At 39.2% G+C, this 27,305-nt stretch overlaps 1 protein-coding gene across 3 annotated transcripts; it reads right to left on the bottom strand.

Moving 5' to 3' along the window:
- Window positions 1-1,540: 1,540 nt before the first annotated feature.
- Window positions 1,541-27,305, bottom strand: zfyve9a (zinc finger, FYVE domain containing 9a). 3 transcript variants are annotated; one of them, XR_010907831.1, is made up of 20 exons: window positions 26,934-27,305; window positions 21,717-21,816; window positions 20,555-20,661; window positions 18,129-19,600; window positions 16,129-16,228; window positions 15,583-15,759; window positions 14,642-14,805; window positions 14,361-14,490; window positions 14,033-14,155; window positions 12,458-12,613; window positions 10,660-10,884; window positions 10,012-10,094; window positions 9,799-9,903; window positions 9,202-9,352; window positions 7,962-8,042; window positions 7,113-7,275; window positions 5,618-5,723; window positions 5,219-5,395; window positions 3,826-4,730; window positions 1,541-2,087 (listed from the first exon to the last, which is right to left on the bottom strand). XR_010907831.1 is itself a non-coding variant. In XM_067454016.1 (19 exons), exons 3-19 carry the CDS (start codon window positions 20,622-20,624, stop codon window positions 4,569-4,571), a joined length of 3,645 nt encoding a protein of 1,214 aa, XP_067310117.1. In that variant the 5' UTR covers window positions 20,625-20,661; window positions 21,717-21,816; window positions 26,934-27,305; the 3' UTR covers window positions 1,541-4,568. The 3 variants fall into 3 exon arrangements, 2 of the variants coding, with proteins under 2 accessions (XP_067310117.1, XP_067310118.1); XM_067454016.1 differs by having other exon boundaries at window positions 1,541-4,730; XM_067454017.1 differs by having other exon boundaries at window positions 1,541-4,730; window positions 14,382-14,490.

Raw genomic sequence — 27,305 nt, 5'->3', positions numbered from 1 at the left:
GCATTTTGAACTGCGAGAAGCGTTACACTTTCTTCGTAAGTTGAATACGGACTGGTCTGGTGGTAGCTACTCTAGATATTTTACTTTATAAAGTTTTAAATATGGATATTATTTCTTACAAAACAGCATCGATTCGCTTCAGAAGGCCTTTATTAACCATCCAGAGCCGTGTGGAGTATGTTTAGGATGGATAGATGCACTTTTTTGAGCTTCAAACTCAATGGACCCTGATCACCGCCATTATAAAGCGTGGAAAGCGTCAGGATATGTATTAATATATCAGAAAGTCATATACACCTAGGATGTCTTGAGGGTTAGGAAATAATTTTCATTTTAAAGTGAACTACTCTTTTAAACAAGTGTTTTTTTTAGCACTTTGCTGACAATCCCTTAGATTTGAACTGGTATATTTGAGTAATATTCTAGTTTAGTTGACGTATACCGTAAGTTAGCAAAGGTAGATTTCAGAGTGATTCTGCATTGTTTTGTAAATATATTAAAAGTCCCTTACATAATTTATGAGAAAAATCTATTAGTTACTGCTATTTTTGCACTTGAAGGTCTTGTTCTGTTCTAGGGTCGCTCCTAGTTGGCACTTTAACCACGTTTAGCCAATGTTTACATTGTGGGCTAGTGCACACTTAAAGGGACAGTTGACACAAAAATGAAAAATTTGGTCATTTACTCACCCTCAAGTTGTTTCAAACCTGTATACATTTTTCATTCTTCTGGGAAACACAAAAGAAGATATTTTGAAGAATGTCGGTAACCTAACAGTTTATGGGCCCCACTGACTTCCATACAACTCCATTAGCTGTTTGGTGACCGACATTCTTCAAAATATCTTCTTTTGTGATCAGCAGAAGAAATCCAGGTTTGAAATAACTTGAAGGTGAGTAAATGGTGACAGAATTGTCATTGTTTTGGAAGAACTATCCCTTTAAGTTATTATATTGAGACACGATACCTTTTGATTTCACTTGCCACAGCGAAGACCTGAGAAAAGGCTTAGCTTTGTCACATTTACTTTGTAAGTTCAAAAATACCTCATTTTGCCCCATTTATATTTTGTGGTGTGTTGGATTACAATTTGCCAAGATTCGACTGACATTCGGCTTTTAAGTGTGGACAATGTGTGCTCTATAGCTTACTCTGTCCATTCATTTCAGGTAGATGTTCCCATCTCATGTGAATTGTGCGGTTTAGCACATTTTCCAGTCTCAGATTGAGCTTTGTCCTGGTTTTGATTTGTCAGTGTTGATTCTTCAAACAGTTCTTTAATTCATCGCAAGGTTTACCTAAACAAAATTGTCTAATCATGTTACACATACCATGCAGAAATCTGCCATATAATATATTTTCACTTCACACCAAGTTTGTGTATCTGTTAATGTTTTATTAAATGAGAGAAACGAAGATCTGTAGTTCCTGATTTTTCTCGATTGAAATGGATAATTTTATTTGACTTTGAATGGAAGCTTAATATAAAAATTTGTTTTCAGTTTTATGTGCAACGATGATGTTTTTGTATATTCCACAGGTTTGATAAAGTCTGTTTTTATTGACATTTGTAGTGTACAATAAAGAAAGGTATTTTATTTTTCCTTTTCTTTTTTGGCTTTTCATACATTGCAAATTTATTTCCATTCCCCCATGTCAGGTTTTAACAGTGATTAATCACAGCTCAAACCAACAGAATGTTTCAGCATGCATGCTGTTACACTTAGGGCCGGCAAAAAACAAAACAAAAAACGGGGAAAAAAAGGCTATGTTTAACAAAATATATAAAAATGTCAAGATATACAATAATGCACAAAACAATCTAGAAAAACAATGGCAAAAGGTGGATGCAGGGAGTAACAAAAGGCTGTTTTGAACCGTGTTCATGGGAAGACAATACAGCCTTTGTGTAATGCCATTTATTTTTCATGAACAGTCTGCTTCCAAAGCTGTCGGGGCTCTTCACCAAAAGCCAGAAACACATGCTTTCTGTCTCAACTGATGGCCTGCTAATAAAGGGCTGCGAGGTTCACTTGCTGTGTGTGGATCTTCATATCCGCTGCTGTCCTCATTCATGCGTGGGCCATCTGATGAAACCAACCATATCTGAAAGTCAGTATGCAAAACCCATCCCACCTTTACTTTGACTAGAAGATTAACTATAGTTTGATTGTCATGTCAAGATACTACTTCAGTGAAGCCATTTTAATAATGACGAGCTAGCTAAAGAGGGCTTGTTAAAACACTCTGAGGTCACAATGTCTTTCTATCAGTTTAGATATGATTGACAATCTAGCTGACCTTTGGAATGTCTTTGATGGATGTAACGTTTTATGAAATTAAGGCAAATGCCCTTTCTCTTAAAATGTGATCCACAGTGATATCCCACATTCCTTCTTTCTGATAGTTTTCCATTTTGGAAGAGTTCCATAGAATTAGCTGGCCAATTTTCTCCATGTGAGTGAAAAATCAATACAAAAAGTTCATTCACATAATGTCCTACTCGTGAAGTAAATGTTCTCAAGGGTTCTGATACCACATTATATCAGTCAAAAATACAACAAGCCGAATAAGAGAATCTCCTGCTTATCTGAAGCAGGACTCCAGACTAACAAACATGACTTAAACTGAAACCGCTCGATAAAGATGGTTGTTTAAAAGCGCTTCGAGATCATAATTGAGATTAGATTTGCAGTTTAGTAACATTTGTTAACTCTGCAACAGCTCTGAATGATTCACTGACTGAATCCTCTTACTCTCAAATACGTTTAAACGCAGTTTAACACATTTCAAAAACTCGTTTTCAAGAACCATTTGTCCGTGAATCACGGAAAAACACCAACGTTGTAATTAACGGCAGCTCAGGAAATGATATCCGATGGAGCATGGTGATGGGAGGGAAATGTCTTTCGATGCTTCTTGCGTTCTCTCGCAAAAGTACTGCGTTCCCCAAGAAACTGCATTCTTCGTGCGCAAAGTGCTTAAACTCTCGCGAAATATTTAACTTTGCATTCACTCGCATCACAAAAGCATTGAAATATAGTTTATAGTATAGAAACGGGCAAAAACAATGTTTCAAGGGGGAACAAAGAGTTTTGCAAGAGAATGCATACACTTTGAAACTTTCTCTTCCAACACCAAACGTTTAGGAGCGCAAATTGTTTTGGCATCTCTATAGAAAGACATAAAACATGATTTAAAAGCGTAGTCAATTTCTCAAAGACAATCCAGTCATTTCTATAGGAATCCACACCTTCAGAATTTTGATTTTCTCCAGACGTTAGACTCCAGATGGTCACACGGTTGCTTGGTTTGAAAGTGACTTCTGCGCGAGCTGTGCTTCATATGTACATATACACTACAATTTTAAAAATAGACCATATTTGCTCGCAAAATCTCTAATGTGACCATACCTTAACACTGAGAAACTAACAGAGTTAATGACCTCAACCCAACTAACAGCTTCCAAACCACATACCAAAATCCAAACTTTCCTCATCAATGAATATAGCATTCATCTTTAAATAATACTATCAGTAATTTAATTCTTCTTTATTCTCTCCTTCCATTTCCTAACGATGGCTTAATATCCCGTGCGCTGCATTGCTATTTCTTAAACAATCCTTTATATGATAACATGTTAAAAACATTGGCGGAACATTATATGAACATGGGCCACTAAAAAAAGGGTGAGAATAGATGGGACGGGATGCTAAAATGCAGCGGCCCAGAAAAAACGGTAACAAATCATCCTCCTTCACAGTCCAAACCAATCCAAAATAAAAGCTTTATTGGACTGAGACCTTCAGTCATGTCAGAACCTACCATTATGTGGAACTTGGTAGTTGTAGTTGAATTCCTGAAGGCCGCTTGAAATTATTGTTGATCGTATTGTCTTATGATAATAATAATAATAGTCTGTGACAGAGGTCCGTTCTTGACATCTGTTACAGTAACTTGAACATTCCTAATACTGTTCCACAATCTTTCCGCTACCATGCCAAGCAGTCCATCTGAGGAAGCTACATTGTTTTAGCTTTGGAGCAGTTTTACAAGGTCCATATACATGAAATAAAGCATCTGGTGATTCATAAAGCTTAGAGGTGAAACCGAAGCTCATTTCTTCGTTTCTTATTGAGGCCCAGGCACTGTGTACCAGAAACCCTTTCGTTGATCAAACCTTCCCCCTACAGTTCCCCTCTCGGCCAAGATCAACATCTGGACAGTCTCCTTTAGGGCTGAGTGTGTAGAGCGCCCTTTTGTGTTTGAGGAGCTTAGTGTTGCTACAACGGTTCTGAAGAGATCGAATTCAGGGTGGCAGCCCCTTTTGACTCGACAGGGCCAATGGTTTCCACAGTGGAGTTGAGAGGTGAGGAGAAAGGAAAGAGAGCACCACATTCAGCGGGGCTGGGCAGAGGGCGTCCCAGTGGAGATGGTGCATAGATGGTATGGAGGACTTTTTCCTGCACAGCTTTCAGGCTCTTTGAAGTGCAAATGAGAGAGGGAGAGCGAAGAGGGACTCGAGCTGGTGGGAGACATGAGTCTGAGGCTGGACGGATTCCCTCCTTTTAAGAGATGATCTCTAGGATGTAGAAGATGAGCTCCATCACCATAGGCCCCTCACTTAGCTGGCAGGCCCCACTGTGGATCACTGGGATGAGGGCGCTGTCGAGATCGCTCAGGTACTGGGGGAGCAGCGGCTGACCGTTACTGCCTGCTAGGTAGCCCACCTGTAAGACATTCCCGAGTAAGTCTGGAGGAGTCATCTTTCCTTGACTGAGGCTACATTTACATTAATCTGGATACATTTGTGCGCTTTTGTTTCAAAACACTCTCCGTCCAAATATTCTCTTTTACACACTGAAAAGTCAGAAAAAGCTTAAATTATAATAAAACGTTTTTCTGAGATGATATCAAGAGACCAGACATAATAAAGTCTGCATGCTATTTTTCTGGTACGATCGTTTTATTAGCAAAACATCCCAACAGTGTCCGGATCGCACTCCATGTATGGTCTATACCTCAGCTTTTACAGTCCGCACTATGACAGTGTTTTAAAACGTATCCACTTTGGAAAGCATCTTCAGAAATTTTCGCAGGACAAAAACGCGTTCTCAGTGTGGGCAGAAGGCCAAAACGGAGAGAAAAAGATTCAAATGTATCCGGATTAATGTAGACAGCCAGAAAGCAACAATTATTTGTGAGCTATCATTGTAACCTGATCAGAGTCCAATGTAACCCTCAGGCCCAGTTTGGCCATGCCGTCCTCTTTGAGAAGTTTGAGGTGAGGGCACAGGGCCATGCAGAAAGCCCTTGCCACGTTCTCGGCGAGCCGGCTGTGGTCAGCAGGATCGCTCAGGCCACTGGTCTGGTCCTCGCTCCGCAGGAAGAACACCTAAGCACAGCAAAATGTACAGTTGTATCATGAGACAAAATATCACAAATATTTTCTGTCCATATTTTGAGTAACTAGAACTGACTTTCATTGTATGGTCAAAAAATATTTTTCAAATATATCTTGCGTTTTACAGAAGAATGTCATATTTGAAATAGAATAGACTTACAATAGAATTCACAATGTTAAATGAAGATAAATGATGACATAATGAATAAATACCTCTGTCCAACGGATGACTTTTCCATTGGCTTTATACTCTGAGCCATGGAAGATCTTAACGCTGGTGACTGACTCCATGGATTTCCCATCAATAGGGCTGATCACTCTTAAAACAAGAAAAGTACATTGGTGAGATGACAAGTATTTTTGTTATAGGAATACATTGACCTTTTGGAACTTTACCTTATTCACTGTATCCCCCCAAAGGTAAATAAGTCCATAAATATCATTTTCATCTCTGTGCGTGCCATAACTCTGTCTGATGCATCCACCGCTAGTTTAGCTTAGCACAAAGACTGGAGGTAAACGGCTCCATTTAGACTACTGCTCAATAAGTGACAAAATAATGCCAACATTCGCCTATTTACATGTTGTGATGTGTACAGTTACATTGTGCATTAAGACCGGCAGAAAATTATATGTCCGATATGTCTAGGAACTGTACTCACATTCCTGTGTAATAATCAAGGAACTTTGCTGCCGTACCATGGGTGCAATGATATAACGCAGCACCTGAAAATAGTCCCCAGCATGCTTTCTGTGCAAGCAGGTTGTCATGTTGGTTATGTTGACGGAAGTTAGAATATTTTCAGGTGCTGCGTAATATCATTGCTCCACTGCACCCATGGCACAGCAGCAAAATTACTTGGTTTTTACGCAGGAATGAGAGTATAGTTCCTAGCCATATCGCTCTAGATATTGTAGCCATATTGGTCTAGATATACGACAACGTAACTATACACATCCCAACATGTAGGAAATAGGAAAATGTTGGCGGTATTTTGTCACTTATTGACCTGTAGGCTAGATGGAACCGGTTACCTCCAGTCTTTGTGCTAAGCTAAACTAGCGGTGTGCGCGTTAGACAGAGTTATGGCACACACGGAGAAGAGAACGGCATGTATGGACTTATCTAACTCTGGGGGATATGATGAACAAGCTAAAGCCCCCAAAAGTCAGCATGTTCCTTTAATGACAGTTCTACAACATTTACCCAGTTCAAGAACCTGGGATTGAATATTTTAATATTTTTTTGATGATCCACAAAAGCAGCTAATGCTATACACACACACATAAATGCATACATACACTGATGAGCCAAAACATTATGACAGGGGAAGCAAATATTGTTGATCATCTCCAAACAAGGCCACATATTAAAGTCTGTGTAGATTAGATTGTAAGCAAGTTCTCATAATCACTGTGTTGAATGCAGCAGAAATGGCCAGGAATAAAGGGGTTTTGAACAACTTTGACTTTGAAAGGCCTAATTGTTATGGCAACTGGGTCAGCAATGGTGAGATTTTACCTACAGTGGTCTGAGGAGGGACAAACCACAAACCGGTGCCAAATATAGTGACACCTGATCATTACACAAACAGGGACTTTAATGACATTGAATTGTAAATATATAGACATTAATATATCTTCCCCCCCCTGCAGCTGAGGAATGGTGTTTGTCATGTAAAAGAGTACATTCTAGTTTTCTGCTTACCCCTTGTTGACGTTATGGTCATCATCAACCCACTGTATATGGACATGCTCCTGGTTCTCGTCCTGATCAGCTTTTCCGCAGGCAATACTGAAATCTTTCATCTCCCTCAGGGCTTGCCGTAAAGCCTCCATTGTTTCAGCTGTAATCTGCACCATCACGCCATCTGGGGCACAAGCATTCATTCACAAGCATTTTACTACAGCGAGCACATAAATCTGCACAACATTTTACACTGATAAGTACAAGGTTGATTAGAATCAGGTGGTATAAAAAGTACAGTTCAGCCTGACTGTGAATCTCTGTTGGCTTTCACTGTTCACCCCTTACATACCCCTTATAATCCAAAAAGAACAAAAACAAGATATCATCCAGTACATAGTCTCATTTGATAGAATTAGACACATTTTGATCATGTTTGGAGGTTCTTATGTTATAACACTGCCAAGACAAAGTGATGCAATTAATTGATTTATTTAGTTGGTATTCATTGTCCTGGCGACTATTAGACAGTATATATGACAGGTCATAAAATCAAGTTTGGACTTGTTCACAGTCACACCAACTGCATCTGGGCCAAATTTTATGTTGATATCTCAAAGTAGTCCAAAATTATAAGATTAGTTCCAACATGGTAGTCTTTTTTATCAACAGTCCAAAAAACTCTCTGTTTTACTGCTAAGTAGAAAGCGCTTTAAATTAGAATCACATGGTAATAAAAAGTTCAACTCAGCCTGACTGGGACTTTAACAAAAACGTTAAAAGGGAGATTATGTCCAGTTTAGACATTGTTCCAGGGGAATCAGATGTCCTACATTTAGAAAAAGAGGCTGCAAATGTCTTCTGTTGTACCTTCCACAATGCTGGTCTTAGCCAAGTAGCCTGATGAAGACTTCAAAGCCCCGCTGAACACAAAGAAGGAGGCGCCAGTCACTGAAAAAGGAAATAATACATCAAAAACCTACTTTCCTCATGCAATATTACACATTATTTTTTTGGAATTAAACAGGACTCAGGGGTCCTTTAGGTTTTTGGGTTTTTTTTCAAAGTACTTTAATATCATAATTCGATGACATCTTTTAATTCACCCTTCGCCGGAAGTTTGATTGACAGGCGATCTAACCAATCACAATCTGCCTTCGGCCGAATCCGTCATTTGAGTCTAACAAAACAGTCAAGAGAGTTCATAGATTAACGTCGTTGGACTTGAACTTGAAAAACGGTGTGTCCTGATGTCTTTCCGTGGTTGTAACAACATTCATTCTGAAGTTCATTCATGTTTATTTTTATACTATAAATGAACTAGAAGGAAGAGATGATCGGATCACGAGCAGCTTTAACTGAGGCGCTAAAGCAACCTGTCACCACACATTAAAGAGACACAAAACAGTATTGTTTACATTTCTTGAAAAAAGTTACAATTTTAGGGTTGAGACTTTGTCTCGTATTAAAAGTTACCTGCTCTGTCCTGTCTGTCAGTGCGTTTATCAGTGTTATCTTTGCTCTGCAATGTATTTTTCACTATGTCAGATATAGCAACAGTAACTAGTATAGGGGTGGGTCTTTGCGAGCGGTCAATTGACAGCTCTAATTTTCATACATTATATTCCCATACACGGCTTGCTGTGATAGTCAGTGTTGCCGGTGTTCAGGCACAACGCAGCATTTAGAAGTTTTTTTCATTTTGATTTTTTTAAATATAGTAATAAAATTTACTTCAGTTAAAGAACAGACACTACAAATGAAAACTGAACGTGACCTGCTCAATACAATGTGGGCCGAATGGGAGTCACAGCACAGACAAGCAGGAGGAGTCCGATTTAATTTATCATGAGAGCAGATGACAAGATGGTCACAGAAGATGTGGTTTCAAAGCACAATGTAAAAGCGCCTAATTAAGGGAGTTTGTCATCGTACCGTTTTGTTTGTTGTGTTTTTCATTAAGAATAATCGGTTAATGAACCCAGGTTTAGAAATAGCGATTTAATACCGCTATTACCGGTGTTGTCACACATCGATTGACCGGTGGGAAAAATTTACTTTGGGTGCACCTTCAAGGTTTAATTTGCAAATGCAAGTAATCGTGCCGCACCTTTGCGAGGCTGGTGATGAATACTGATGGCCTGCGTCTGGTAGTTCCCATCATCGTTCTGAACACAGACGAGATGGGAATCCGCCCTTTCGTTGAAGCATGCGCCCATTGCCAGCACATGCTCATTGGACTTATTCATTGCCTTCATAAGCTGAGAAAAGAGAAAGCCACAGAAAACTTGTCATGACTTTCCAAAGTTATGCATTATCCTAAAGCTTAATTACGTTTTTAGATGTTTTTACTCATCTTAGATGAGTGAAAGACAGCTTTTTAAGACAGCAGAGTAAGGCAGCCAAGGCTTTAAATAATCCCTGCTATATCAAAGTTCTGTTCTGTCAAGTGCTTTTCAAACACATGCTAAATACCCGAAAGTCTTCAACGACTTTAAAAAAAAAAAAGGACTCGGAGACGAGCTGTTGTCAATGCTTCCCTTGTTTCATGGGAGATTTGTCACGAATCTGCTATGCGCTCTATTACTCATGCTGTTCCACATAAATCTCAAGTAAATGTTCCATGCATTCTATTAGAAAATTGTTGCCATACAACAACCGAAAATATGTTTTGCTATGGCGTCTCCATGTGCTAGTCTTCATTCACCTCATTGTAACGGTTGCTCGGTATCTTGAGGCACGTCTTCCTCACTTCCATGTCCACCACCAGCCCCTTCACCACTGGCAACGTGTACTGGTAATTTCTGAAGTCCTGTAGATTGGGGAAAGGTGAAAAGCCATCAGATTTCTTGAAATGGGTTCATATTGAGAGTAAGGCATGTGCTAAATGCAAAAGAAGAAGTGAAATAAGAATACTTACTGCCAGCAAGTTCATGATGGTATGACCAGTTTCTCCAAAAAGGGGTTTTCTGAAGCGAACGCTAAACAGTGGGCAGGGGTAGACTGCAACACAAGTGCATAATAAGAACACACAGGGTTACCACAACAAGTTGTGCTATTCAATCAGCAGCTCACAATAAGCTCCTTCAAACTCCAAATGACCTTTTATGTAATACAGCAATTAATTTAATGTAAAAAGGTGCCTGTGCCTGGGCTTACCAAGTCCTCACACACCCTGGTTAAAAATTAGACTAGAACAGTGCATGCTTCTAAGTGAGAATGCTTGCATGTCAAGGATGAGGATTCATGAGTTGAGAAGCTCAGCAGGAAACACATTATTAATATATTCCATCTCCACAGGAGGCAGTGCTTACAAATTAGTGCAGAAAAATTCTCTGCATGAGAAGAGAGCACAGATAAAGACATTTTCTACATTGTTGTTTCCTAAACAGCTCTTCTACAGGCATCAGAAAGGGGCCCTGCATTGTCACTATTCTGTAAATGTACATGTCACCATATCAAGAGGTCAAACATACAATAAAAACAACAGTAACAATCAAGATCTTTCAACGTTTGACAGCTAAAGCATTAAGCATCTCTCAAATTCAACATCAAACCACAAACTCACATCGGTATTCCGCCCCTAGGCGGAGCATGAGTCGGATAGGAAAGACCTTGGCCCAGGGGGTCTCCCACTTCTGCACCAGGATGCCAAAGAGGTAGGGCGGATTAGGTAACGGCAGGTCCTGCAGGGTCTGGAAGCTGGGGCTGATGTAAAGGAAGCCGCCGTGCTCCTTGCTGCCCAGGAAGCTCTGAGTGAAGAAGGAGTGTCCCAGGTGATTTAACACATTTCCTGCACAAAAAAAGTGTGGGATTAGATCAAGCTTTCTACTTAGATAAAAGCTGAAAATCTTTTTTTAAATGTTCGCTAAGCAAGTTAAGTTTGCAGAAATGTAAATACCATAATTAATAATAATGCACTTTATTTTACATTGCCCTTGTTACATGTTACATGTACTTACCATAGTAATAACTATAAATTATGCATAATAGCAATTAACCTGAAACCAAACCCTCATCCCTACCCTATAGTAAGTACATATAGTTTATTAATATTACTAAATACTTCCATTTTTAAGTACACAGTAACACAGGCGCCTTGAAATAAAGAGTAACATTTTTTTAGAGGTTTCATTGTTACAGTGTAATTATATATTTAAGCACTGAGTAATGGTAATTAACTATATGTACTTATTAGGTTATGGTAGGATTCGGGTTTGGTTGAGGGTTAGGAGCATGTAATTATACATCATTTATTGTTATTACTATGGTAAGTACATGCAACACATGAAACAAGGACACTGTAAAATAAAGTGTAACCTAATGTTGTTAATAACAATAAATTGAATATGTTGTAGTCTAATGGTCATTTAGTTGTTATTGTACCAAAAAGCAAAGATAAAATATCATTGAAAAATATATTTTGTATATAGTTATCAGACAATAGAAAGCAATGAAAAAGAAAATAGGGAGAGAAAAAAACATTATCAAGACTGGGCTAAACAAATGAAATGCCATTAATGAATATGTTTTATTTAATAGAAGAATAGTTGCACCTAATTACAAATAGACTGTCAATATTTTAAGCTTCATGAGTTAAGCAACATGCGCTAATCTAGTACTAACATTTGTGTGGCATACAGAACTGCTGCCTATGTAGTGTGTTAGGTCTAGTCACATAAGTGATACACTTCTGAGAAATTTCACAGGCAAAAATGGTCTATTGTCAATAGTGCAGCATATTTCTATTATTCAACGCTGCAAATTCATGTGACCAATTTGAACCGGATGTGGAATCAGCATGGGAAACGAAATTTCTGATTGCATGGATTGCTTTTTAAAACGAAACCACAAAACCATAAAAATTTGCAGAACAATGAAGACTTCACATTTATGAAGCACACTAGGTTTTAGAACAGAACTAATGACTATAGATCATAAAAGATCATTTCAACGGGACAAAAAAAGCTCATGAGTGTTCCTCAGCATTACCCACTATGTAAGCTGACTGACACTGAATCTGGCCAGACAGATAACATTCTTTCACTGAATACATCAGAATTGGCCTCCACACTTCTGGCACACATCCTGCATTTGGCAAACAGGGAATGCTTTTAGAGCAAGAAGGCATGGGAACTGTTTTGTGGCTGAACCCACTGACCTGACGTACGACTGGGATACAATGATTGTGTCTGGAAAACAATTTCTGCTGAAGTAGATCCTCAGTGCCACTGGGGCCATCAGCCTCATTTTACCTTTAAGGGCCTCCTGGCAGAAAGGTCTAATTTTATCTATGTAGGCCACGCTCTCATTTTGTCTGGATCAGTTTACCAGAACGGCCCCCTGGTGGAGGAGTATCAGTTTACCTGTGAGAGCCTCCCGGTACAGCTGGATGAAGTGGCTGAAGACGTCCTTGGGGATGGTTTTCTCATCAGGGAGGCACTGTAGAAGCACCACAACCTCTGCCTGGCCCACGGCATGCATACCCTTTGTTGTCATATACCAGCACTTCCTATTTACATCTTCACACAAAGATGGCACAAAAGACCGTTATGGCTCATGGGAATTCCTTAGCAATTTTCTACAATTTCACAAAAGAATGACAATAGCTACAATAGTACAGCTACCATTTACGTTCAACTACATATCTTGCAAATTAGCTTTTTTCTAAGAGCTCTCTGAACCCTCCATAGAAGCAATACAATTATCACTTTCAAGGCCCAGAAAGCTAGTAAAAACATTGTTCAAATAGTCCATGTAACTCCAGTGGTTCAACCTTCATTTTATGAAGTGACGAGAGTACTTTTGCGCGCAAAAAAACAAAAATAATGACTTTATCAGTCTCCACTTTATCAGTCTAATAAACGACTTTTTGTCAGTCTCCTACACACTATATTTACAATGTAAACTTCTTAGGAGACTGGCACAGGCTAGAACGAAATTTTTAAATAAAGTTGTTAACTTTGTTTGTTTTTTGCACACAAATAGTATTCTGAAAGTGATCATTTTACTGCCGTCTACAGAGGCCCTCTTGGATTTCATCAAAAATATCTTAATTTATGTTCCAAAGATGAACGAAGGCCTTATGGTTTTAGAGTGACATGAGAGTGAGTAATCAATGACAGATATGTATTGTGTCTAAATAGTTTATGTAGACAACCATTCAAAAGTTTGGGGTCAGTAAGAAATAAAACAATATAGTTTCAACGCTGACAATAATAAAGCCCCTTTCATACTGCGATTCCGGCAAATACACGGATAATGAGACCCGGCATTTGTTCCCGGGCCGCTAGATTTGGTCCATTCACACAGCCAGCGAAATACGGTAATATGTGCGCTTTCCCACACAACGCTTAACGGTCCCGGGTCGAGTTGACACGTGACATCCGGATGTGACGTATAATGGCGAGCGATCTCAGCTTCAGCGCGGATAGTAAGGAGCTCTGTGGTCTCGACTTGTGTCCAGTTTGCGCACATTTCTGCTTGTTTAATTTTTGTTTCTTTTGTATACGAACACTCTCTGCGTTTAAAACACCGACTAGCTCTTCTGGCACTGCAGGGTTGTATTATTGAAAAAACAAGCTCTAGGAGTCGCACGATAACTACGTACACGTTGCGGCATGCATTAGTTTCAGCTTTTGTTCACACAGCGCTCGTCCCGGGTCGAATCCCGCAATATTACTAGGTCCCCGAACCGGGTCGAATTCGGTAATCAATCCCGGGATGTGGCTGCTTTCACACAGAAGGCGACCGGGCAATGTTTCGGGAATATTGCGGGTCCGACGTGCAGTGTGAAAGGGGCTTAAGAAATGTCTACTGGGCCAAACATGTCCATAGCTGTTGAAACAATCATGAATGAGCATTTCCCAAACAATTCACTACATTAGCATTAAACTAAATCTAAACCATAGAGAACATCTAGCGAGGAATGGCTTACTCACAATTGACCAGTTTGACCATGGCCAGTAGGTTGGCATTGAGGACAAACACGAGGGGATCAGGGCCGCCTTCCTCAAGCTGCTGCATCAGCACAATCTCAGAAGGTCTTTCCTCCACAGCATAGTCTGCAGACAAGACATATGATATCATTACGGTAACTAGCAACAACCGCTTTCCTCGCATACAACCCAGATGAGGAACCAACCCAGTGAAAACCCTCCCTTAGCATGAGTGGTGGAGACGTAAGCAGAAACACAGATGCATGCACACGGACATGCACAAACAAACACCAATAGTGGAGACAGCTGAATGGTGAGGATGGGCAAGCACCTGTGATGTGGCCTCCCGTACCTCCTTTAATGCCTGTGGAAATGAGGATGGGAGGAAGTCCGTCCTCTGGGATTAGACTGAGAGAGCTGCCCACAGGGCTAGCGGTCGGGGCTCCAGTGGCACAGGTCATCTACAGAGGCGGGAAAGACACAAATTTAAGACTGCAACGAAACATGACTGTCACGGGATAAGCACAAAGATCAGAAATGAGCCTATGCCTGAAAAAAAAACTCCATATTAGCGATGAATTGAAACTCTAATGGAATAAAGTAAATTGTCACCTCAGAAGCATTGGCTCCTGATGATTTGTTTGAGTATTGGGACGCTGCCACAGGCTGTGAGGGGTTGGGGTTTGCCGGCGGCCCTTTAGAAGAGTCTGTAGCTTCTCCGTTGGGTAGAATACCGTCAGCAAACCAAACCCTTCTTTGCTCTCGAGGAAGAGAACCTGGAAGTACACACACACGGTGAGGCTTAAGAACAGCTAACTCTGGACTTTGAATGAAAAAATGCCTGAATGAAAAACAGCTCATGTCGTTTCAAATCTGAATGACTCTTATGTGAAACACAAAAGAAGATATTGTAAATTGGTAACTAGGGGTGTCACATTGTAATGGGATTGACCATAACCATTATATTAAAAAAAATGTAACAAAATAAAACAATGTTGTGAATTTCTTTGTCCACTATAATCATGTAGTAAAAATCTGATATCATGACAGCCCTAAAGAGTTCTGGTGATTATTGCCTTCCATTGTTATTATTGTCATTATGTTGAGAGACTTTTTTTAATGTTTTCTTTTAAGTTCCACAAAAGAAAGAAATTCATACAGGTTTAGAACGACATGAGGGTTAGTCAATGATGACAGAATTTTAGGAAATGACAGCAGAAGTCATTAGTGCACTATTAGGTTTGAGCAGTGGTTCCTTATATTGGTCCTGGAGTACTGCACATTTCAGATGTCTCCCTAATCAAACACACTTGATTCAACTCATTAGCTCCAAGACCTCAAATGTGTGTTAGAAACGAGAGACATCAAAACATCTTCAGGACCAAGTTTGGGAACCACTGGGTTAGGGTAAGTTAAGCTCCCACCAAACAGATCTAGAACTAAGTATAGGGGTTGGAGACCTCCAAAGAGCCCTGACACAATTTGAACATTGCTGAAAAGTCCACAAAATCCACAATCCACAAATTAACAACGTTTTAGCCTACAGATTTTACCTTCAGACCCAGGTTGTTTAAGGACACCAACTGGCACCATGACAGTTGGTGGCGGTGTGCTGAGTGCTCCTGATGCCTGGGCTTGCTGCAGAGGAGGAATTGTGGAGCAGTACTCAGCTGGGTTGTTGGGATTTGGGCTCTGGTTGCAACCACCTCCTGTGTTCTCCCATGCTTGAGCTAATGAGTGAGTTCAAAGGATCTGGTTATACACATAGTAAAAACCTAATTTCAAGTGTTGACTGGATAATCTCAGTATAAAGCTACTTGGAAACAAAGTTATTCTGTTCTTTATAATCCTTAAAGTTTTGGAAACATTTCAAAAACTCTCTGACAGGTGCAAAAACAAAGGCTTCAATTCAAAAAATAATTAAATAAAAAAATCATCATAAAGATTATGTATTAATGAAAACTACAGTACATTAGTCTCAAAAAGTGTTTGTAACCATAACACTGGTTAAGTGATTCAATTTGGGAAATTTTGAGGTACAAAATCTCCCAGCCTAGAGGGAAATTTATAACTATTCCTATGAGTTTCATATCACTCACCATTCATGATTGCACGGTGACAGGTAACACAAACCCTGGCTTCTTTCCTGTCCATGTACACCAGCCTGCTTTTCAGACTACAACAAGCAGCACAGAACACCTGGCCAGACACACATCACAAACATATTTGCTTTGATAAAAATCCATACCCGAAAAATAATGAAAAATGAGAAATAATAAAACAATGGAAAGAAACTATATGAACCAGACCAGGTCTCAGGACAAAGACATGGTCTAGAACAATCACAGTTCTGTCAGATTAAACCATTTTGCACCACAGCTACATTTCTTTTTCATTTCACAGTTGTTCTTTCCAGCCCATATCTGTGAAAATGGCATCACAGATGCAGCAGTTTATCACCAAGGGAAATTTAGGCATTATTCCAGCAGTCTTGCAGTTATTTTTGAGTGCTGCATCGACAAACATTTTTCCCTGAAGGAATCTGACAGCGTCACAGGTTTCAAGCTGCCCGACAATTACCCATAGGCCTGCTTCCTTTAAATTCTGCTCTCTCATTGTAAGTCAGTGTACCACTAGCTGACTCAGAACAGGTCAGGGATCACACAACCTCTTCTAATAAAGGGTCTGTCGCATTTACTGATTAGTTATGGAAGAGGGATGTGTGAGATAAAAGTTAAAAGCTTATGACTAAAAATTGCCTTAAACTAGTGCATGGGTCTCAAACTCTATTGACTTCAATAGAGTTTGTGAAAGGGTCTCAAACTATTTGACTTCAAAGTTTACTGTTAGTGTGGCTCGCGTGTTGTTCAGAAGCGTATCTTTTTGCTGAGTCAATCTATCGCTTAATGCCAGAGAGAGAGAGAGAGAGAGAGAGAGAGAGAGAGAGAGAGAGAGAGACACTATTCTTCCGGTAAAATCACACAACAAATTGCACACAAACATGTCTCTGCTCTTAATATACAATCATTGATGTACATCTTTGATTTGAAAGGAAAAGGAAAATTTGAGAGTGGATTCGAACCCGGAACACTGTTTTCAAAAATTCTACTAGACCACTGAGGAATTCAAATACTGATAGCGGATTTATGTATTTATAAGGTAATGTGAAGAATATCTGAACGCATAATATATTTGATGCAAATTAATGCAAATATTGTTTGCAAATAGTCCCAAAAAGATTATTTCCCAACTAGAATTAGACCTAGAATTCTGTTCCCTGCTCTGTTTGACCAGGTTATGACCTTGCTTTGAATTAGTCTATTATTTTAAATAAAATTTAAATCATTCATTATTTCATTATTACAAAATGATTTAAATTCTATAAGCTATATTTAAATAAACAGATCATGTTCAAAAGGACAGTTCATGTTCAAAAGAAACATTCATGTTGAAGAACTGTTAATAATAACGACTGAGAAGAGTTGATCAGTTTTGCTCCTTTTTTTGGAATACTTGAAAAACTTTTTTTGTGGAACACTTGATGCGGCCCAGCTTGACCCAGAGTCTACCTCAAGCGGCCCCTAGGTAAGTTGAGTTTGAGACCCCTGCTCTAAGTGGATGCCATCCTTAGAGTGTTATGGCTATCAAAATGTTATGTTAAATAGTTAATGAGCGAAAGTAAAAACAGATTGGTCTGCAGGAGGCGAGACAAACTTGTATCCCGCTTGAGCTTCAACCTTGCTAGAAGCCAATATTAAATTGATTTTTAATTTCTGAAGACTGCTTACCCATGCACAACTCACCTCCACAAAGGAAGGATGTTGTGGTCTGTTGCCAGTGCTGCACTATGTGGTTATTAAGGTGTAATCTTAAGGTTTTTAAGCATGTTGCTATGTGGTTGCTAGGCTATTTTATTAATTACCAAAAATTGCCTGAAACTGAGAAAAAGAGCCAAAACGTAACAAAAGCCTGATTGCTTAGAAAGCAACATCACACCACTTCTCAAAAAGCCGCACTCTACAAACGTTTCACAAACGATTTTTAAATACATTTATTAAAAAAAATAAACAAACACTTAATAATGAACAAAAGGCTTTACCTTGCCACAGGCCCGACAGTGATGTCTTCTTTTAGTGAAAGTGAACTTGACTTCGCACTTCATGCAAATGGGTGCTTGAGAGTCAGGAACCCAAACAGGAGCCACTTCCCCCAAGGAGCTGAAGGGTTTCTTGGAGAAGGCTCCTTGCTGGCCTGCTTGGAGATCATTGTCTGGACTCTCAAATGGGATGAGTAAGCCTGAAGAGCCCTCTCCATGCTCTCCATTCATTCGAACAACCCCAGACTCGGTTACTCCACAAGATGCCTCAATGCCTCCTGTCATACTCTGTGGCTCCAGATTCTTGTTCTTGCCAGTAGAGCCAAATTCATTCTTAACTTGGCTCGAGAGAGGCAGTGGAATCTGCAGCTTTAGACTGACAGGCTGTTTTGGGCGGGCACCACCATAGGGAACGCTGACAGGCTGCAGCCGGCTGTTGTTGAGTTTCCCCTTTCTGCCAGATTCCAGTCCTCGAACTGGATCACAACACTCTTGTTTGCTCTCTTCCATTTCTTTTTCCTCTGTCACAGAGTCCTCCTTTGAGGGGACCACTGTCTGGCTGTGTGCATCTCCATCAAGGTCTACAATTAGACCATTGGACAGGGACTTCTCCACCCCTGATGATTCAGAGTCTATGGGAATCCCTTTGTGGTGATTCTCGAGTGTTTTCTCTTTCTCTTCCTGATTTGACACCCAGGTATCTTCCCCAGTACTTTCATTCTCAACCAGTCCACCATTCTGAAAGGCACCCTCGTGATTCTCCCTCTCAAAATCCAGTTCTCCGCCACCATTCACCGATCTGTGCAATACTGCTTCCCCTTTCTGGGGATTACTTCCTTCTGGAAATACCAGATTACAGTCCCTCATTCTGACCTCATGGACAGGTGAACCACCTTCAGGCTCGATTGCCTCCAGCTTAACACCATTCTTTAAAACAGGTGGCCTATTCCCAGGTTCATCAGGATCAGCACCATTTCCCTCTGTACCATTCTGCTCCATCTTAAACTCACAGGGACCAGTGTCCTCAACACTTTTCTGATCTGTAACAGCTTGACTTGTCTTATCATTGTTGGCCAGAAGGACATCAGACTGGACACTATGATCAGGACTATCTGGATAGCCGTTTTCCAGCACCACGCTGTTGGGGTCTGGCAAGTCTGCCAAGTGGCCATCAGTGCTCACTAGCTTGCCAATGTTGGGCTGGGGCAGAGGGGGACTATGAACATCTGCTGTCCGTTCTTCGCTCCTGCCCTCTGGCTGTTGCCCCAGCCCCTGTTTCCCCTCTAACCTGGTGACCTCAGCCAAAGAGGGGCCATCTGACATCTGGGCATCCAAAAGCGGCTTGAAGCCGATAGGGCTGTCCCTTGGGCTGAGGTCGGAGTGGGTCAGTGCCGGATTCAAGGAAAGGAGGTGTGACGGCGGAGCCAGAATCTGAGTCCACTTGGCATCTGAGAGCGTTGGTGAGTCTGTTTCATCTAAAAGCATTAAAAAATGGTTAATTAGCTTCCTTTTTGAGAAGATTGAAACAAACAGAAGATAAATGGAGAAATTAGGTCGGGCAAGATTGGAAAATGTTGAGGAAGTGGGCCAATCTGGCCATCGCCTTGGGATCCATCTTTCAAACTGACACATCAATGCTTTGGAATGTGGGCAGGCATTCCCTATCTCTTACATACATTCAAGCGCGAGCAAGCAGACACATACTCACACTGCCCATTCAGCTTTCTTCTGGGGCCGTTTAATAGCTTAGTCTCCTTTCACCCCCATTAATCTGTCAAGATTAGTGTCGGAGCGGGGATATACATTTGTTCCACCGTTCAATGGCATCACTAAGAGGGTGGCTGTGTGTGAGGGAAGTCTGTGTGGCTTTTAATGTTCTTTGTGACATACAGGACAAAGCAATCAATACATTTTAATGTCAATTTCATATGGCTGTGCACCAGGAGCTATTGTCCGCATAGCACAGAACCGTGATCAAAATAATACTAATAGCAATTTTCTGCTATACCTCAAAATACACATATAACCTTAACCTTGTAAATTACATGTGCTTGGCTGTGTGACACCAATTAAACAGTGTTCAGGAAAATCAGGGGGAGGCAGAAGTCCTGAGGGGAAATGCTAATTCAATTGACCCCATTTACACCACAGACTCCTGCCACCAGCATAGCTACCTGCTTCTGCTAGCCATGCGGTGGGCAGACTGACAGTGCCAAACATTTGTTCTAATTATATCAGCACCTGTGCTACTCTGCTGCGTTCAGTTCATTGTGCTTTAATTCACCTGACGAAGTGGGTTATCTGAAGATATGTAAACGTGCTGAGACTGAGAATATATTTTGTTCCGCTGAACGGCCTCAGAACTGTCTCTGACTGTCAGAGGTCCTGCTTTATTCATTTAAAGTTTTGCAAGTTAGCATTTCTCTTACCTTCATTCTGTTCAAACTCATCCAGCACCTTGTCCAGGTTAAAGGCCTCAGCCTGGAAGTAATTCTCCATGGGTCAAGAACTCCACCCTGCCAAGTGATGTGTGAACCTGAAAGGGAAGTTGCCTTTTTCATAAGCACATAAATATAATGCACAGGAACACAGAATGTTAACAAATTCAAACTTTATAAAAGTACAGTGAACAGTGAAAGTCTTCCAGAGTCTATGCATATGCATAGATATGCATTGATATGCATGTATATGCATTGTAGATTCATAAAAAAAATCCATATTTTGTGATGTTCTATAAAATGTAATATGTCACATTTTGGCACCATATCATGATCAAGGTTTATACAGATTATTTTTTGTAACTGACAATTCATTTTTGACTTTGAGAAATTCATGTTAAGTGGTCTCTTAATTTTTTTCCAGAGCTGTATGCGTGTACTGTGTATAATTATTATGTATACATAAATACACACTCCTTCATGTATATATTTAAGAAATATTCGCATGTATAGACTGTGTGTATATATATATATATATATATATATATATATATATATATATATATATATATATATATATATATATATATATGTATATATATATATATATACATACATACACATACACACATATATATATATATATTTAGTTTATCTTATATATAAATATAAATATTTTATATATAAATATATATTTATTCTTAAATAAATACATGCAGTGTGTATTTTTTGAAGTATCCCTATAATAGCAACAAAAGGTACCGTTGGGTACCAGTACGGAATTTCAAGTACCGGTACCCAGTTAAACGGTACCAAACCCTACCCAGTGCTAATTTAAAACTTCACCTATTTTAAGATTTGGATTACCTTTGCACCTTATACTAACTTAAAGGGATCATGGCAGATATTTACCCTTTAAAAATCTCTCTCTCTCAAGAGATCTCTCTTAATTTAGCAGACACTTTTATCCAAAGCTACGTACAAATGAGAGATACAAGAAGTGATTCATCACAGAGCACTAATCTGCATTAGTTGCTGTGCACATGAACTGATAGCATAAAAGAGGGTGTATAAAAATAAGTTTCTTAAACTATGAATGTAATTTCGAAACAATCAGTAAACTTGGATCACATACAACAATAAAAATGTTCACCTGCTCAGAGGTCCTCTTCAGTAACTGTAGGTTAGTCTGCACAAAGGCTCCTGATAGAGCCCTTGTCTCATCCAGTCTCACACACATTGGACAGCCAAACCTGAAACAGAACAGGATGATAAGATTTTACTAATGACGTTCATACAAACTCTACTGGTTTAAATTCTCCCTATCATGTCTGATTCAGCCTTATGCTAAATGGATGCCTCATGTTGATACCCTTAAGGTCATAAAACCAAAATCTTCCAGTTAACCTGATATTGTTAAAATTAAATAATTTCCACTTCAAGTAATTTGCTGAGCTTTGAAGATAGACAAAATTAGGAGCACAAAGTTGTTGCTGCCTCTGTTACATTGCAGTGGATAGCCTGTCACTGCCAAATATGGGGGATGACGAAGGCCGGTCTCACGTAAGAATGAGTGTGTAGAGAGAAAAGATATTCCACCAAGCAGAAGGTTCTGAAAGTAGCGGACTAGACACATTTTACACTTAGTTAAAGATGCATGCTTTGCCACACTGTCAGCACAAAGTTAAGAAGGCACGGAGGAGGGGAAGAAGAAACAGTCATGCAAACCGCTTAAGTGAGGTTGGGGAACAGGACCCCCCGATAATGCATATGCTCTCTTTTCTGCTGTGTGTTAGAACAACATTTGATATCGCTTAAGACCAGAAAACATGAAGAGTAAATGAAGAGGGAAGTAACTATAAAAGAAAGGAAATCTACACACGTTTTTTGCTACAAGCGTGTGCTTCAACAGACACATCATGGATGCAAAATTATGTAAAAATGCCCATCTTGGCAAGTAAGGTCTTAAGTGAATGTAAACAATTGAGATAAAAATGGACGTGTATCATAATGGATATGTGCATTCAGTCTTAAAGGGACAGCAGCCTAATAAATATGCTGCTTTCTGTCATTAATGTTACTCAAACAACAAAAGACAAAATAGAGAGAAAGGAGAAAAAACACTTTTATAGCTTTAAGCCTTTAACAAAGAATAATCATTTTTAATTAATATAGTGAAGACTATGCAGTGTTATTTTACACTTGATTATTCAATTTATGTTGTTAGACTTGCATGAAAAACTTAAAGCACTGCTTATTTCATTTGTTCCAATTTGATCACTTTGTTCCATTGTTTATTATTTTCTATGCAAATGCACTTCCCTACAAAATCATCATCCCAAAAGAATGATTAGTTCTTTGCAAATAGAGCTATTCAAATCATCTGGGGAATTTTTTTTAATCTCGCAATATATACATGTATATCGCAATGCCAGTTTCCAATATCATGCAGCCCGACTTCTTGAACACAATATTGTCTAATTATGACCGAAAAGGGTCAGAAGACTGACTCATAGGTGGTTCTGATCATAAAGACAACATCTAACCAAGATCTGACATCATCGCAGAAGTAGAATGAAGGACCACAACTCAATCTCATGGCTGGAAAATAGCAATTATCGCTCTGAGAATATATCAGCTAAAGGCTGATGGAAGAACTGTCGCACAAAGGTTCCTGTCCTGTTATAACAAAGTAAGATCGGACGAGGAAATGAAGGGTTACGGAGTTCTACACTCACATTCTGCCTTCACTGTACCAGAAGAATCAAGTACACTGCCAACATGAATGTCTTATGGTACTTTTGGAAATGTACAAACTTACATGATAAAAAACAATATTTTAAAGCCATCCAACCAACCAAACTCTTCGCATCAGGAGTAAAATCCCCAAAGTCTCTACAACAGACTGAATAGGTTGTGCTTGTAAAAACGCAAGTCTTTAATTACAATCTGCAACCGTTGCTATAGATAACTAGCAGCGCAGCAACAAACCATTTAAAAGCAACAAAGTTTCCATTAAACCGCACTGAGACTCCACCCATGCTCAAATACAAAAAGCTTTGTTTTCACGCTTAAAGCTAATTGTTGAAGTTCAAGGAGGACTGCATAATCCAGAATGTAGTGCACACTCACAGTTAAACTTTGCTTGCTTTAATTGCTTTTTAAAGCAGCTATAATAAAATGTATTTGGAGAGGCTGTTTGCGAGTTGTGACTAATGAAACCAGCGACCATGCCTGATTAAGATTTAATTTCTTGGTAGAATCTCTGAATAATACATGCACAGTCAGTCAACTAAGGTGCTGAATTTGTATACCTGTAAACTTAGAATGAGTAATACAGACATCCAATCCATCCAAACCAAACCCAGACATTTAAAAGTAATTCACAATTGGCAAAATTTTGTACCAGAGGTAAACATTGTGTTTTTGTAAGCAGAAATAGGTTTACATCAGAAATAAGGAGTGACAGGGCAAACAGAATAGACTGTGACTGTGCGTGACATATTAATCACCTAATTCTGTTTCAGCCAATGAGTTATGATAAAGCCGTTAGGAAAGAGACCAAACACATATCCCACACCTTACACAGTTTTGTAGCCCTGCCAAGACAAGTTAATTTTCGTGCAGGGCTCGACGTTAAGCCTTGTCGTGTGCTTGAAGTAAATGAAAACAGAAAATTCAGAAAATAAATCAGTCAATCACTTGTTTGAGGAAAAAGAAGGATCAATTTTGTGTTTGATATTTACCCCTAGGTGTTATTTTCCTTTTTTTTAAGGCCTACTTTTTTAACATAATATTATATGTGCCATCTTTCATGTGAAATTCGTACATTTGATCAATAAATTAAATTATATTAATAAGACACTATAAGGGGCTGATATCGATCAAATTAAATTATTTACACTGCGAACATTAAATATACAAACTATAAGAAATGTTGGGAAAACTGTGCCAAAGGTTCACATCATCAAAATCAGGCAACACAAACTGTCACCCATTAGAACATGCAGAAGCTAAGAAATATCTTTTTCTATAGAGAGATTTGGAAGAAAGACTGAAAAAGGATGCTACTTAAGTTAACATGTTAACATAAAGAGTAGTTTAAAAGCAAAATTAACGGTCTGGTTTCTGCAACTTTCACTAAGGAGCAAAAATGTTACATTTTTTGCCTTAATCATCATGTATTATGATAATTATAGACATCAATTGACGTTAATTTGTTTTTATTGTGATAATTTTTTGACTACATTGCCTAGCCCTAATAAAAAAAAAATGAAACTATCCAGTGTTATTTTACTTCTCTTCAATAATGTTTAAAATTTAGTTAGTCTAGTTTAGTAGTTAGTTGCTCTGTTTTAAAAAAAGACAATAATGTTTGACTTACCATATTGGAATCAAAACTGGGAATCGATAAGAATCGGAATTGATAGGCAAAATCACTAACATTTAAAAAACACTCAAAACTACTTGCAAGCTCCCCATTTTGCGGTCAATACGCACCCTCGATTCACACTTTTGCCAAGCTTCGCAGCAGACCTCTACCAGACAATTTAAACAGCTAAACATAATACGAAGACCGCGAGCGATTAGGGTGCCATTTGGGACAGGACCTAAAAGGTATTTTACTTGCTACAAAAGTTTTAACTATTAATCGGAGGGCAAAGAAGATTTAGCAGCTTAGAAGATGGTTTTCAAAAGATTTTTCATTCAAGTTTGAATCATGTTAATCATTTAGATCCCTTATTCACATCTCATGATAAGAGTTAAACATGTTATATTACCACATTCCTACACATCGGCACACCCAGTAAAATCTATCCTCCCATGTAACCACTTAAAATTAAATGTCATGTGACTAGTTCAGTTCAGACTTGATAACTTTTGCAAGACTCTGGAATGTTGAGTTTCACAGTAGCTATTTTTCTTCCTGTTAATGTTCATTTTGCAAAGCATCTTTCTGCAGCACACTGGGCCGCTAAGACTGTTTACGTGAAGCTCAGTTTGATCGCTTCCGCGCTGCAGGAATGGTTTGCTGTCACTTTCTGGCTACTGCCTGGATAAACTTGAAGGCCTGCTGTGGCATTTCACCCATGCTATGCTTAGAAGTCATCCTGAAGTTAAAGCCGTATAAAGTTAGGAAAAATAAGCAATGCTCCAAAAGCTAGGGAAGACTAGAGCTCACAGCTGCAATAGTGTCTGTCACCATTTGAACATCACAGTACGTTTCTATTACAGGATTTTACTTTCATCTACTCTTAAAGAAGAAGAATGAAAGCAGTATAAGGAACTAGCCTTTGTTCCTGCTGCAGTGTCATATTTTCAAGAAAAATCATTAGAAGGAGCTCAGATGTCTTGAACAGGAGGGTCAACTACATAACTATCTGTTGCTGAAGGAAGCATGAATCTGTCAACCTGTCTCTGATTTCAAAAGCTTCCACTGCATAATTTCCTCTTTTCCTAAAAATCACACATTAGAAAGCTGAATGAGTCATTTAAACTTCTGCATTACAAGTGTTGATTCACTTTGACAAAGCAAGGACCAAACCCTTGATGACTAGCTATACTCCCGCCCTACCACCAAAAAAAACAAAAAACTGTCAAATCTCCATTTCGAATTTTTGGGGTTCTTGACAGTTGTTCATGCTAAATTATATCCCCAAAGCATCCCAAAACAGACACAAGCTTTCTATGAAAAAAATGTGATTGATTACTACTAAAAGTTAGCACTTTATAAAAACTTTTACATACGTGTCATATAATCTATATTAGAGCGGGTTAGAAATGTTTTATTTATAGATTTTTCATGTGCAATACAGTGGTTATGCAGTATATATTTTAATTATGTATTAATGTTAATTTTTATAGTGTTACCTCATGAATAATTTCTCGAAAGCTTCTCATTATGGTAGCGTAATATAATATTAAAGCAAACAAACTTGTATTAGGAGCTTATTCCAAAGTCACATGTATAACAGATTATTCTGTCATATTATTCTGTCTCATTCAAGTTCATTCTGCAGTCACTAAAGACTCTATTACCGTTAGCTAACTAACATTAGCCTGTCAAATAACCCGCTCCACTGCAACTAATACTAACCTGCCTGCTTAACAGCTATTTGTACTCGCTTCACAAGCAGTCAGAGGCTAATCGTAGATATTTAAACGTGAACACATAACATAAAATGCACGAGGTCGAGGCTAAATTAATCTTTGGCAAGAAACACACGCAAAAGAGTCAGTTTAAATCTCGCAATCGATCCGTCTTCAAACTCTGAAGTAGAATTAAATGCTGCATTCGTTGGGTCTCTATAGTAAACACATCACAGATGTCATAGGCGAATAACAGTTTGTGGGTTAATCGTTTACTCACCGGTGGAATCCCCATCATCATCATCATTACCATCATCTTCACGCACGATTTAGCCATGTAACTCCCCGGGTAAAACCCGACACACTTCGCGTCATATAAGCAAGCGATAACGTCTTTGACATCTGCAGGATATCTCCAGGAACGAGCTAGGCCATTTTCCAGTGTTCCACAGAAGTGTAGGAAGAAGTAGTTTGCGCGACAGCTCTCGTATATCCCTCCCACAAGGGTTTAATGGAGAAGGTTACTACGAACTGCAGTAAGGGTGGGACATTTTGGCTCAAGCTACGCTGAAGTGGCGTGAGATTCCCACGCTAGAGACTTGCAGTTGAGCCAAGATGGCGTCTGTTTCGTAACCTTGTGTGGTAAGCGTTT

Source organism: Pseudorasbora parva, chromosome 9, assembly GCF_024679245.1.
Source record: "Pseudorasbora parva isolate DD20220531a chromosome 9, ASM2467924v1, whole genome shotgun sequence".
Taxonomy (NCBI): domain Eukaryota; kingdom Metazoa; phylum Chordata; class Actinopteri; order Cypriniformes; family Gobionidae; genus Pseudorasbora; species Pseudorasbora parva.
Note: the sequence above shows the minus strand (reverse complement) of the source record. Positions and strands in the feature narration are given on the sequence as shown.

Excerpts from the sequence above, each read along its gene's own strand:
- zfyve9a (XM_067454016.1), bottom strand. The coding sequence starts at position 20,624 with ATGGAGAATTACTTCCAGGCTGAGGCCTTTAACCTGGACAAGGTGCTG. Across the intron at positions 5,724-7,112 it reads GACCATAACGTCAACAAGGG|AGTGATCAGCCCTATTGATG; the intron begins GTAAGCAGAAAA and ends TCTTGTTTTAAG. Across the intron at positions 4,731-5,218 it reads TTACATTGGACTCTGATCAG|GTGGGCTACCTAGCAGGCAG; the intron begins GTTACAATGATA and ends AATGTCTTACAG.